Source organism: Mauremys reevesii, linkage group 18, assembly GCF_016161935.1.
Source record: "Mauremys reevesii isolate NIE-2019 linkage group 18, ASM1616193v1, whole genome shotgun sequence".
NCBI classification, from domain to species: Eukaryota; Metazoa; Chordata; order Testudines; family Geoemydidae; genus Mauremys; species Mauremys reevesii.
In genome coordinates, this window is record NC_052640.1 from 4,209,345 (window position 1) to 4,223,415 (window position 14,071).

At 44.3% G+C, this 14,071-nt stretch overlaps 1 protein-coding gene across 4 annotated transcripts in view; it reads left to right on the top strand.

Annotated features, from left to right (window-relative positions):
• The window catches only part of CORO1C (coronin 1C), an 81,084-nt gene that overhangs the window by 31,638 nt on the left and 35,375 nt on the right, over positions 1 to 14,071 (top strand). For 3 of the 4 annotated variants that reach the window (XM_039505493.1, XM_039505492.1, XM_039505495.1), the window contains exon 2: positions 7,019 to 7,218. In XM_039505493.1, the coding sequence (XP_039361427.1) occupies positions 7,019 to 7,218 (200 nt within the window). Of the gene's footprint in view, positions 1 to 7,018; positions 7,219 to 14,071 lie in introns of those variants that run through there. The other variant, XM_039505496.1, reaches the window with a different exon arrangement.

The following is a 14,071-nucleotide window of genomic DNA, read 5'->3' on the forward strand; positions in this document are numbered from 1 at the left end:
GTAAGCAGTGCTACCAGATTTGATTGTCTCACCACCTCCACTGTTCATATGTTGCTCATTGCTATATTGGGTCAAAGACCGTGTCTAGTTCTCTGTGCAGTTTCCAGCACAACAGAGTTCCAGTCCTGAATTAAGCCTGTGTGGGGGGCTACCATAAAATGTTACTTTCCTTATTTTGCTGGGAATCTTGTCTAGAAGGAAAAACACCCTCATTTCACATCAAAGGTATCAGCTTTTTATAAGGAGATTCTGCAAAGAAGCTCTTCCCGTAAGGTTGGCATGTAAATTGTTTTTACTGAAAATGGCCTCTGGCTGAATTAATGTTTTATATCAGCCATTCCTTTTGAGTGTCTGGCCCTCCCAAAGGATCACATCCACGTGGGTTGAACAGGATTTTGCCATTCGCAGGGGGTTTTCCTGTAAGCTCTTCCCTAGCAGGATGTGTTTCCTCTCACATAAGCAGGCTGAAAACCCTCCAAGCCACAAACTATATCTGTTGGACTTTTTAGAAGATAAGTCCTTTAATAAACAGGAAGATGGGCAAATCCAGGGTAATTTTTGTGACTCTTCATGATGGAAGATCAGAAGGAAATTGAATGAATGGTACTATGCAGACATGTGCAGTGTCAACTCTTAGAATCTTAAAAATGTAGGTCTGAGGCTGGTAGGGACCTTGAAAGATCCCTTAGTTCAGCCCTGCCGTGCTGAGGCAGGACCAAGTATTCCTAGACCATCCCTGGCAGGTGTTCCTCTAACCTGTTCTTGAACATTCAGGTGATTTCCTAGGTCCGCTTTGAACACTGTTGCAAGGGGCCAGATTCTATGCCTAGTACTCTGGGCCTGTACAATGGCTTCTGCCATCAATCGGGTTTGGATGGATGTAACCAAAGCTAGAGTTTGGCTACAAGTCTCTTAGCATTAGAAAGCTGAAGGGTGTTTATCCAGATGTGCCCCATACAGCATGAGTTGTAAACACTCTGCATTATAAAGCATTGCATGGGAGCTCCATGTACAGCTAGAGGTCTGTGAGCACTTCCATTGGTACCCTCTTGGAAGGGTATATAAAGCTTTCATTTTAATTTTGCTGAGGGTTGTAACTCTAGCAATATTAAAACCCTTCCCAGTAGGCGTGGTGTCTTTAACCCTCCTAATTTGTACTTTGCTGAGACAAATATCCCATATTTAGCAGACATGCCCTGATATCCTCTCCCCACTACTCAGCAAAGATTTAAAATGAACAGTGCTGTAATGAGTCCTCTCTGACGTTCTTGCTCTTAGGAGACGCTACAGTATCCTTACAGGAATAGCATTGGTAGGTAAAACCGCAATTAGCGAAGCGAGTGAACAAAGGACATTTCATGATGTGCTACCCTGCCTAAGTAAGTCACCCAGGCTTCCCGGTCATTAGCCTGAATTAGCCAGGTCCTACTATATTTTGCTTATTTGATAACGGGCTGAATCCATCTTTTAAAATGGCGAAGGGCTTCAGGTGCACATCAGGGTTTATCTAATAATTGCAGAGGTGAAAATCCTATCCTCTTTGCTAGACAGTAACTTTTTTCCCTAGGGGTTGCCTTCTGTTCCTGCAGTCTGCCTCGTTTGACTCTGAACTAACCCTGCGAAGAGAAGAGAACCAGCGGCAGTCAGGCTTCAGCTGTCATTTTTTAGATGGTGGGGGAGGGGATCCTTTGCTGCACTTGAATATTGGGGAAATTCATTAGGATACTAAACCCTCTTCAGGCTGGAACTGCAGGGAAAGAAAGCTCTTCGTTGGCTTTCCAGGGCCAAGCTAACCCTACTTATATTTTTTACCCGGTCGCTTTCCTTGGTGCATTGAAGGATCCATAGTCACTACTCTTTATAACTGCCCTCCTCCCTTCCCCCAGAGAAGAACCAGATCAAAATGACTGTGATCCAAAGCTGAGAATCACTCCCTTTGCTATGGAAATGAGAGCTCAGTGAGCCTGTTCAGCCTGGGCTCATCCTAGAGAGAGGTTCCCTTTGAGAACAGGGCATTTGGGGTTGAGGGAAAGGGTGGCAAAGGTGTGCTTCTTGAGCAAAAAGATCTTAAATGAGTAAGGAGTGTGCTTTTATGCATTGCTCAAAATGAGGCTAACGCCTAAAACCCTTCCTCAAATGACTAAAATGAGGGAAATTCACCCTGGGGAGAAGGGAATTTTTCAGCAGTTGGTTGGGGAGGAATAGTAGAATTAAAGGTATCAGATTTGTGAGCTGGAGAACTTGACTCTTTTCGGTCGGGTCTCGTTGTGGACCAGGTGAAATTTTTGTACAGATTGTACACAGGAAACCTTACATTTTACTATCATGTCCCTGTTCCCAGTATTAAAGATGACAAATTGCAAAATTCCTGTATATGGTGTGCTGAGATTGAGCAATTTGGGGTTACTTGCAGGAACACAGATTTAAGTATTGGCTTTACCTTTTCTAAAACATAAGATTTTTTATGTGTTGACCCACCATGGAGTGGGAAGAATGCTAAACAATGAACAGTGTTGCAAAGTCTTCCTGAAAACTTATACAAAACCTGCCCTGCTCTCCTGTCTTACCTGGATGACTAATGTTTTACTTGCTTGTCAGAAAAAATTACTCACCCCAGGTAAATGAGTAAGTAGAACTTTACTGCAGAGCATTGTACCTGTGAGATGTGTTATCAGGTGAGAAGTAGTTGAGTTGGGCGTGCACACTTCCGGTTGTGTCTAGTTATTGCAACAGACGGTGTTTTTTTAGAGTAACCCTCTATCTTCTCCCCATCAACGAGTTTGGGTAATTCTTAAGTGCAATACTTGTGTGTCCTGGCAAGATGTGAAGTGACTGTCTGTAGAGAGAAGGAAGGTTCATCAAAATTAGAACAGACGGTTATAAAAATCTGGGAAGCACAGCTGTACACTGCAGTATTGCTGACCCAAGCATTTCAAAATCATGAGATTGGCTTAAAAATAAATCAGGGGAGTTTTATAGTTACTTTCTGGTTTCTGAGTCCTTAGACTTCATGTTTTAAGGCTTTTCTGTGCAATCATGAGGGTTAGAAAGACTGGGGGCGGGAGTAATTGGAAAGCTGAAATCCTCATGTAATCACAGGACTCCAGGAGCTGAGGCTTAAAAATACACATTGAGAGACTTGCAATAAAATTGTGAGAATTAGCAATACGTAGATCATATCTTTCATATAAATTGTGTACCAGAATGTTTAACAGCAAGTCATTGTCAGTTTAAGTGTTGAATAATAGCAAAGGGAAAAAAGAAATGAAGATACTGAGCACTCGTGTTTGGAGAAGAAGCTTTTGGGGGCAGGAATATTCTTGTTGAACATTTTACCTATTGTGAGTTATTGTCCATTTTTAAGGTGCAACATAAATAAGCCAGGGTAAAAGCATGTGTCTTAATTGTGTCTCTCTCCAAGTCGCTGGGATTGTACAAATAACTGCTGATCTGGTTGACCACATGGCCTCCTAAAGGTAACTTTTTGTACTGAAACTCCCTTTGTTTGTACAGCTCCTAGCATAGTGGAGTTCTGGGCCATGACTAAGGCTCTACCACAGTACCAGGTAAGGGTCTTTTTAGAAGTGCTGTTGATCAGATCTGAAAGATTTAATCATGTGAATTACTAGTTGGGTGAGATACTGAATTTTTTACATGAAGCATCTTAACTGAGACCCAGACAACTTGTACGGTCCTTGGCCCTTCTTGGGGGCATTCATTCCAGCAGCTGTAAATGCTTGTGACGCTTGTGGTTTTCTCCCCACTTTGTCTGGCACAGGCAGGCTAAGTGACTTGCTTAAGATCACACAGTGAGTCAGTGGCAAAACTGGGACTGGAACCAGGGTCTCCTGACTCAGTCACCTGCTCTGTACACTCCTTCCTGTGTGGGGTCATTACAATTCCCATGCCACTTCTCAGGCAGTAGGCTTGCCTTCCTGTTGTCTTGGCAGAATCCCATCTTGAATTATTACATACAGGTCTATTTAGAGTATCCCCCCTGCCAGTTCAACTTGGGACAGCTTGCTCTTCCCTTCCTCTCCGAAAAAACTGCAGCATTGTTGGCAGAGTAGCTGTGGTATTTCATCCCACAGATGAGTGTATTGCAGTGATAGGTGATGGAATATCTGCCTAGTTTGTATATTAGTTTGTTTCTAATGTGCTCTGGACTCCTCCTGGATGAAAACTATTCGATATGCTAGGCTTCAAATGTTCCATTGAAGCTGCTGCACAGATCGTAACATTATCTGTCAAGGTGCTGCAATGGCTTATGTATGTAAAAAGTTATTCATGTTTGTGAGTTACTTGGGTGTTTCATTCTGATTGTGCAACTTCTATGTCAGAGGTGTGTGGAGCTTGAGATAAGGCCCTTTTTTATAATTTTTTTTTTTGCTATGCATACTGTATATTAACAAATGTTTGGTTAATTTTCAGTTATTTATTTGTAAATATTGAGGAGGCATAATCCCATCTAATACCAGTCCTTACTTTTTCTGTAGTGCTTCTTTTCTCTAGATCTCAGATTCACCAGTTGTCCACAAAATTTTCTTTTTAAAATGACAGCTGCTTTTCTTTTAAGCTACAGGCGTTTGTAATAAAGCACTAACTGTGGCACTTCTGTAGTTTAAAAACCATCTAATGTATTCTTGGAAATTTAATGAACCCCTGATGAAAACAGCCTTACCCCCTCTTGTACACACATAGGTGAGACCGTGTGTGCTGTAAAGAATCATTTAGGTTTCCTGGCTGAATTGGAGAGACTTGAAAATAGGTGACTCTATCCATGATCTGTGGTTTGGGTTATGTTATCTGATGGAGAAGAGACTCTAGGAAGCTGAGCTGTAACTATGCCTGGGAAAGGCTAACTATTTGGCAGTTTCATTATGTTCTTGATAGACTGCTATATGCTGAATAGCTGCTTGATGCTAGTACAACAAAAATAATGCTAGTGAGAAATACCAAAAAAAAAAAAATCTGGACTGGACAGCTCAAGAGACTTGGAATAACATATAGAGCTTTTTGCCTCTAGGTCGCTGGTTTGAACTCAGTTAAGGTCATCAGTGGCTGCAAGTCATTACCATCCGACAGCTGTTTGGCCTGTGTGAAAGCAGTTGGTGGCCTCTGTCCTATTCCTAGATAGACAGACAGATCCACATTGCAGAAATCGCCACAGTAATTGGGACATGTATTATTGGTCTCGGAAAGGAAACCCGTGAGTGCCTGGGCATGGAGGCTGAGCTCCGGCCTTATTCCGGCAATGTGTGGCACGTTAGTAGAAGCTTCTGCTCACTGCTTTGGCTTTGCTGCATGGGGTGTGTCTCTGAACTAGTGGCTTCCTTCTCCAGTGCTGTCAGTCCAGCAGATTTAACCAGCGCTGCCATTTCTCTTTACATTTATGGTCTGCATAATCTGTAGATTTTTAGATTTGGGGCAAGTCTGCTGTACAGAGGTCCTGCTCCAGAGTCCTGGTGCTCAATGTTTGACGTTGTCACCACAGGCATGGGGATTTTGCAGGAAAGAGACAAATTGCAGAGAATTTCTCATATTTATGTGGAAACTTGAGGTACTTCACTGAGTAATTGAGTGTTTCTATTAAGAGTGATATAAATGTTCTTTTAATTGTGCGACGACTCAGCCAATTCTGGTGAGAGCTTTACTCCAGATGTACAGATCATTCACTTTTTAGCTCCCAGACTTTTTACAAATAAGCCGTTCTTAAGCCTGTCTTGCAGTGTACTTGCATGCAGAGTTCTGGAAGTTAAAATGGGATGTGTGTTTTGAGTAACCTTTCATAATTTTTGCTTGCAGGCAGACTGTGCACACACAAGCACATCCACTGTGGTATGCAAAAGCATTTCAGTTTACCACTTCACTGCAGGAATAATCAGAACCAATATTTCCTTAACAAGTAGCTTTGTGAACTGGAGTAGCATTTTCCCAGTCCTGGTGTGTAACCATGGACCTATGGAGAGGCAAACTTAGAGTAGGACTCTGATTTCTGTTGCTTAGAGATTGCAGAAGTCGTTTTCAATCTCTAAAGGCAAGAAAGTATGTGGAGCTTCCTCACTTACCTGTGAACTGATAAATTCTGGAGGAGAAAATCTCCTACAATGGGAGGACTCCTTTGATGTTTTTCGGTAAGTTTCAGAAGGGATCAATCTGGAAGTTGGAGATGCTAATGGAAAATATACTGCTACTCACTCCCCTTGAGACCCAGTGTTCCTATGAAGTGTTACCCCCGTGTGGTCTATGCAGAGGCAGGGGGCTGGAATTTTCCATGCCAGTCAACTTCCCTCTATTCTAACTCAAGACAATTAGTTTCTTAGGCAGAGGAGGAGCAAAGCAAACAAGCTAACAGAGTTAATTCTAGCTTGCTTTCTTTCTTCCTGCTTAGGAAACAAACTTATTTTCAATAGGATTTTTGAGTTAGCTAGCTTACTTTATACTAACTTGTGAAACCACTTCCATTTCTGAGAGTTTGTGTTTTATCTATATTTCCTAGAAAGTAAATTAATTAATTAAAAACAAAATACATTTCTCATCCCGTGCCCCTAAACAATTTTTAAATATGTAGAAACTCACCTGAAAAACCCATTGAGTTGGGTGCTTTTTTACTGGAATAAAAGGAATATAATCACAATAGGGAAAATGCCATTCTTTGTGGAAAATTAGTCTTACCATTTTTGTTGTAAAATACAATATTGGTTAAAAAAAATCCAATTATTTTATGCTTGGTACAAGTCAGTGTAATTCTGACATCTTATTAAAAATAGAACTTTCCTTTCAAAACCAGTTGTTACTAGCACTGTTTGAACTGTAGAGTGGCCAGGATCTGAAACTGGGCACCTGTATGAGGAGCAGTAATGAATGAAAGCTGCTGCGTCTCCTGCAATCCCGGGTACTTGGCTGACTCTTTGAGTTCACTAGCATACGTAGGCAGGTGGGTTCTAGAAAAACAGACCAGACAACATGCACTTAACTGGCCAAGTTTTTCTGAAACTCCTGTTCTCTTTCTCCGCAGACACAATGAGGCGAGTGGTACGACAGAGCAAATTTCGGCATGTGTTTGGGCAAGCAGTGAAAAATGACCAGTGTTATGACGACATCCGGGTTTCCCGTGTTACCTGGGATAGTTCCTTTTGTGTAGTAAACCCCAAATTTGTTGCAATAATCATAGAAGCTAGTGGCGGTGGAGCGTTCCTGGTGCTGCCCTTGCACAAGGTAGGTGCTTTTGAAAGTTTCTTGTTATTGCCTCCCATAGAGTGAAGCTATCATCTCAACATTATTTATGACCCAAACTGAGCCTGGGAAGTCTTACTTCAGAGCTGTTTTTTGGAATGACAAATGCCAGTTTCTGATGCCATTAGATGGAGTCTTGCATGCCTCAGTAATCATTCCAAGGCTTCCTTTAAATGAAACACAGTAAATAAAAATGGTTTGCTTGACTAATTTGGACCAGCTCTGTATGAAAAAAGTGCATGATTAGAATGATGTGCTACCACAAAGAAATTGTTTGCTATAGTGATGGTCCATCCTTTTACCATCAGGATTTTAGCTTTCTAAGATACCCAGGTATCTCGTAGGTATCAGTGTGGTATTGCATTAATTACTTTCTGCGTTTGACTAGCAACAGCTAGGTGGCAAAATAAAGAATGAAAACTGAAAAAAGAGGTTGTCTGATTTTTAAAGACCATGGAGATCTTTGAGCATATGTGTGGCATGGGCACAGCTGGCCTGGGTGAGGTGAGTTGGGCTGCAGGGCTAAAAATTGCTGTGTAGACAATCACACTTGGGCTGGAGCCCAAGCTCTGAGACCTTTCACCCTTGTAGGGTTCCACAGCCCAGGTTCCAGCCCAAGCCTGAACGTCTACACAACACTTGTTCAGTCCAGAGCCTGAGCACTGCAAGCCCAAATGAGTTGACCCAGGCCAGTCACTGTTTCTGTTTTTAAATCCATGTATAGATGTACCCTAAGAATCAGATGATCTCCTCCTGTTCAATCTGCTGTTTGGCTCTTTAGGATAGTCTTTCACTCTAGGCTCTACCTGTTCAGTGCTGGTATAAATACCAGAATAACCCAAGTGAGATCAGGGGCGGCTCTAGACATTTTGCCGCCCCAAGCACAGCGGCATGCCGCGGGGGGCGCTCTGCCGGTCCTTGGGAGGTCCACCGGAGCCGCGGGACCAGCGGACCCTCCGCAGGCATGCCGCCGAAGGCTGCCTGCCTGCCGCCCTCCCGGCAACCGGCAGAGTGCCCCCCCGCGGCATGCCGCCCCAAGTACGCGCTTGGCGTGCTGGGGCCTGGAGCTGCCCCTAAGTGAGATAACCGCTCCTGCCACATCTCCAACCATTCTCTGAGATCACATGAATGATTCCCTGAGCAGACTGCTACTGCACTTCAGCCAGAGCCCTGTTATCGTCAGCAGCTAGAGTATGATAGCGGGCAGACATGCCACAAATCTCTGACAGATATTTTAAGATTCTGTACAAGCAAGAGGCAGCTATAACTGATAAATAACCTTACAGGGAAGTTGTATTAGATGGCCACCTCCTGGTATTTCTGTAACCTCATAAATATATGCACTCACTTTACAAAACCTGTTGTCCTAAAGGCAAATACAAAATGCAGGATAACTGCTTAGATGGAAGGACATGGGGAGAGACTGTTGGAAGAGATCAGTGCTGGAAGGCTTCATGACAGTCTTTGCAACTATGGCATAAAAACGTATAAAGCAGTAGGGTGATGTCTCATAGATACGGCAAATGAAAATAAGGGTATGTCTGTACGTAAAGTGCTGCAGTGGCACAGCTGTGCCTCTGCAGTGCATCTGGTGAAGACACTCTGTGCCGACAGGGGAGAGTTCTCCCGTTGGCATAAAAAGCACCTTCGCAGGCGGCAGAAGCAGCTCTCCCACCAACATAGCACTGTGCACATGAGCACTTCTTCATGTAACTGATGCTGCTCAGTGGGATGGAATATTCACATCCGTGAGCGACATAAGTTTTGTCGACATAGGCTGTAGTGTAGACATACCTTGGGGTGATTGTGTGTAAGGACTAAGGCTATCTCTGCAGTGGGTCACAAAATACCTTTTTGTTTTCTGTGCTGGAAAGAAGTATTCAAAGCTCCCCTTTTGATTGATTGACTTTTATCACAGTCAGTTGGTAAGTCGTTCATAATTTCAGTTACAAATCCTTTAAATGAGCTTATCAGCTTGATCACTTCATGTGCTATCAGTTTAAAAAAACAAACCTAAAACCCTGAATACATGGCCATTGACTCTTGTTTCAGAGCACTAGTTTCTCTTCAAAAGAGGACTGTCAGTTTGGAAGAGGGCTAAGATTATGACATAGCAAGAGAATACATTGGTCCAAGATGATTGGGGGGAAACAGAAAAAAGAATAATCCAGTCTGCAAAAGTGTGTATGTGGGATCTCTCTCCAAAACTGTAACTCTGGCTTCATAGAAACATTAGTTAGGAGCATAGGCATGGCCTTATCAGCTCAGACCAGTGGTCCATCTAGTCAAGTATCCCATCTGACACTTAACTGAACCTGATGTATTCCTCTGCTTGATTGGGGAATGACCTACCAGGCAAGAAGTATCTTCCTAAGGCTTTGGCTGCACTTACACTTCAAAGCGCTGCCGCGGCAGCACTTTGAAGCGCTAAGTGTAGTCAAAGCGCCAGCGCTGGGAGAAAGCTCTCCCAGCGCTGTCCGTACTCCACCTCCCTATGGGGAATAACGGACAGTGCTGGGAGCCGCGCTCCCAGCGCTGGGGCTTTGACCACACTGGCGCTTTGCAGCGCCGCAATTTGCAGCGCTGGAGAGGGTGTGTTTTCACACCCTGCTGCAGCGCTGCAAATTTGTAAGTGTAGCCAAGCCCTTACCCAAGCAGTGTCCCGCTCCCTCCTGGAGCTGGGGCCGTGAGCAGGGCTGCAGCTGGGTGGTGGGATGGGGACATGGACAGGAGTAAGTGGGCTGAGGCTGGGGCCACGGGGCAGAGCTGGGTGGCGCTCCCTCCCTGCCCCCGATAGGAAATGGCCTGGGCCCAGCCACCCCCCCACATGTTTCTCTATGCCCCCCTATGGGGGCGTGACCCACAGTTTGAGGACGTCTGCACTAGGCTCAGTGATATCTTGAGGCAACGTCTTCCATAAGTTAATTGTGTTGCATATTTCCTTACTCCTCAAAATTTCTTTCAGTTTCATGGAATGTTCCCTTGTTCTTGTTTTAGGAGTGCTGTTTTTACTTGTTTGTAACTCATTATTTTATATTCCTTTCATCATGACCGCTCTTGCACTTCTCCTGTCTCAGCTAAACACTTCCAGTGTCTTCAGTCTCTTCTTATCAAAGTCTGTTCTGGCTTCTAATCTTTTTATTGTCCATCTCTGGATCACTCCTACTTCAGCTATATCTTTTGAGATAGGGTGACCAGAATTAAGCACAGTGTTCACGTGAAGTGTGTATCATACCATTGATTTACATATTCACATTATAATATTTTCACTATTCTCTTCCATTCCTTAAACAGCAGAACATTTTATTATCTGATTGCCACTGTCAGAGGTTTTCACTGAGCTGTCTGCAAAGGACTTCCACTAACATCCTTGCCATCGTGTTCACTTTCAAAAGGGCTGATTTAAATTTTTTGTGTTTTGATGATTTCCATAAAACTAAACTCTGTGCAATCCTGAGAGACAAGGGAGGTGCCAGAGCCAGTAGAGAGAGAACCTCCTTCTCAGCTTAATTGCAACGTAACTATCAAATTCCTTACTTAGTGTGTGGGTCTCTGCAAAAGACTTTTAATGTGGCTTGACCTATTATGCAGGGTTAGACCAAACCATGTTATAAAAGGTCTGTATAATCTTGAAAGTAAACAGAGCTTATTTTCTCAAATTTGTGTTTTCCTTTACATTTTCTAAGTTTTCCAAAAAAAAATAAATTTTTTTTTTTGGTGGTAACAGTTGTTGGTTCTATTCAAGTGGCTATCCAGTCTTGCATGGACATTTGACATAATGTACAGTGCAAAGAATGTTAAATGTTGAGATGAGATGGCTGACTTATCAATTAATAAACATCATCAAGGACCTTATTTATCAAGGCATCTGTCATGCCCTAGAATATCCCTTCTTTTAAAAAAAAGTGAAATATTTATTTCTTCTCTCCAGCATCTCTACTTGTTGCTGTCAGTTGATAATCAAAGCTTGTGTAAAAAAACAAATCTTTGATTTGTGGCTTCTGCCATGGAGCATTATTTTTCTCTGATTCTGCAGAAGCCTGATTGTTTCAGAAGCAAACAGGTTTGAGCCCTAGCACCTGTGGAAGATCTGACTAGCTTGGAGCAAACATGCCTCCCCCACCTTCTCATGTATGGAAGGCCCACATTGCTGATGCCAAGCTGACTCATCTAGGCCATGCTGGGAGAGCATAGCTACGCCAACACAATGTGGAAAGCACCCGGAGGCTCAGATCCAGCATATTTGCAGCCTGCTACATTCAAAAGGGTGCACGGACCCTTCTGCTTACACGAAGCCTCTCTAAACCCTGGAGCGTGATGGCTGCAGCCAGTATGGTGGTCTTTCTACCTGGCTTTGACGCGTCCTTGCCCAGTCTGGGGTTGAGAATGGGTCTGTACTGCCGAAATCGAGATGTTCAAACTCCCAGTTCAGTTCTGATACCCTGAGTTAGTTTGTCACCATGAGAGAAGGTTTTCTGGAGTAGATGGTATGTCTGTTTGCTTCGTTACCAGCATCAGAACTATTAATTGAAGATCTCCACCAGCACAGCTAAACCAAATGCCCGTCCTGCACCAGCACAGCTAAACCAACCGCCTGCCCTGCAGCTCGTTAGAATCGTGTAGCTAATTTGGCAACTTCTTCACAGATTTTCCAGCAGTTCTTTGCATGTGAAAGAGATGTGCAAAGCTATGTGTGGAATATATACAGATTAATTACCTAAATACACTACACTCAAATTTTTGGTTAAATCACTTTGGTAAACAAATCTAAAATTGCTTATGAGTTTAAAACCTTATCATTGATGTTCTGCAAGCAGAGTATCCTATAAAACGCTTGAATTGCAGCAGTTTTGTTTGTGTGGAGTACATTTTAATGCATTCAGGGCCAAAACCAGATCGCAGCACCTAGCCAGACCACGAGTGGGAGCATGAAGAAGGGTCAGCAGTTGAAGTAGCCTACATGGGATGGTGACATGCCCTTCACTGGGGGGGAATGAGAGGATCAGTGAACCAGATCCTCTAGGCCGTCCACATGCTGCCATATGAGGAGCTCCCTGAGCAAGTATACATCCCCATCCTTGCATGACTCCCCCATACTCTCATCCTCTGTCTACGGTCCTCTGTGACAGCCAGGATGGATTCCCCACCTGCTTCTGTAGAACTTCAGAAGTTTGTTTTTGGCCCCTTCTGTGGGAGCTTCCTGTGGAGACACTCACAGGAGCTGAGCCCTAATGCTATTGGTGGCCAGTCCACACCCAGCGCTTGAATCATCTTCATACAGCACACATCTCTAAAGAAGTCTTAGGAGCTTTCCAACGAAACCCGTTTCATGGTTCCTCTTGGGTTCGAAGTGAAAGCGTTGCACTAGGGACGCACAGGCAGAGATTGGAGCTGCCTCCCGCCCTTCCTCGTGTGGCTGTGGAGGCTACATCATATTCTCTCACTAGTATTAAGGTCCAAGCTGGTCAGGCAATACCAACTGCATGTCTTGTGCCATAGGTGGGAGATAGTTCAGGAGGATGCATCTGTTTTTAGCAGCATGGGGGGATGACTTAATGATTTTAAATACCTCTAGCCTTCCTGAAACCACCTATTCAGATCCCGGCAGGGTCAGCCCTTCATCCTTCCGAGGAGGAACAACTGAGTACCGCACACAGACTTCAAAAGCCATGGCCCTCTGTATGAAGGTACCATGGAACTTGAAAGAGAAGGGGTTGCCCCAAAATTCCTTCTCCCGCAGAAGTTGTGCAGCAGGCTTTGCTTGCTGTCCTCCGCTCCCGCGGCAGCTTCCTTTCAGTGGGTCTGCGTGCCTGTGGATAGCGAAGCACTTCGGGATGAAAGGCAGGCGCTGCAGTGAAATAAAACGCTACTGTTAGTGAAGCGTGTTCAGCGCCCGCTTGCCCTTTGATTCTGGCTCGTGGCTCTTGTAAATCTGTCTGCTCCGGGGTGGCACCTGGAAATGTGAAATGGATGGTGGTGGGGGTGAGCCGAGGGGATGGAGGAGGCACCAGGTGCTGAATAATTAGGACCCGGACTGGCATAGTCCCAGCGCGCTCGAGTCTCATTACCATATGAAGTGCAAGCAAATGGCTTTTCTATTTGCTCCCAAGGAATGTTTGCCGTATTTTTAAATTAAAATGGTCACAATGAGCCCAAAGTCCGGGCACAGAGCCCCATACAATGTCCCCCGGGGGCGATTTTTGATTATACGGAGTGATTTTGACACTGCCCTGGCAGATGAATGGCTCTTCCCTCCCCCCACCCCACCCCAGTGATGAGCGGCTTATTCTTCTTTGTGCTTCTCCTTGGCCCTGCCTCTGCTGCTGCATTTCACTGATATGTCTAACAGCAGCAGGCACTGCAGGGCTCCTGACAGTGGTTTTTACCATATATGGTCATTACAGCTCTTTGGGCTGTCAGACATCCCGAATAATTTCCACCCTTTGCTTTGATTGGCCACTTTGGGCTAGGACTGGAGGATGGTGGGTTAGGGGCCGTACTGTACAGAGCGAAGCCTCTCTGAGACAAGTGTACGGGCTAGTTAACTCTTAGATTCCTGGATCTGATCACGTGCCAAAGGGGTTACTGTGACAGCCTGGTTTTGTTTTTTGTGAGTTTCTGCTGTTCGTAGGCGAGTCTTCACATGTGAAGAGCTCTTGGCAGCGCCTCTTGAAATGTAATATGGACAGGGATTGGAAAAAATGAGTGGAAATCAATCCTGTTAAAACATCCCTGCTGGATCCTTGGCGCTCCCTACCCTTTTGAGGAAGGGAGGGATGTGGCTGATGCTTGGAATTACAGTGTGCACTGCATCACTTAGCAGTCTAATTACACT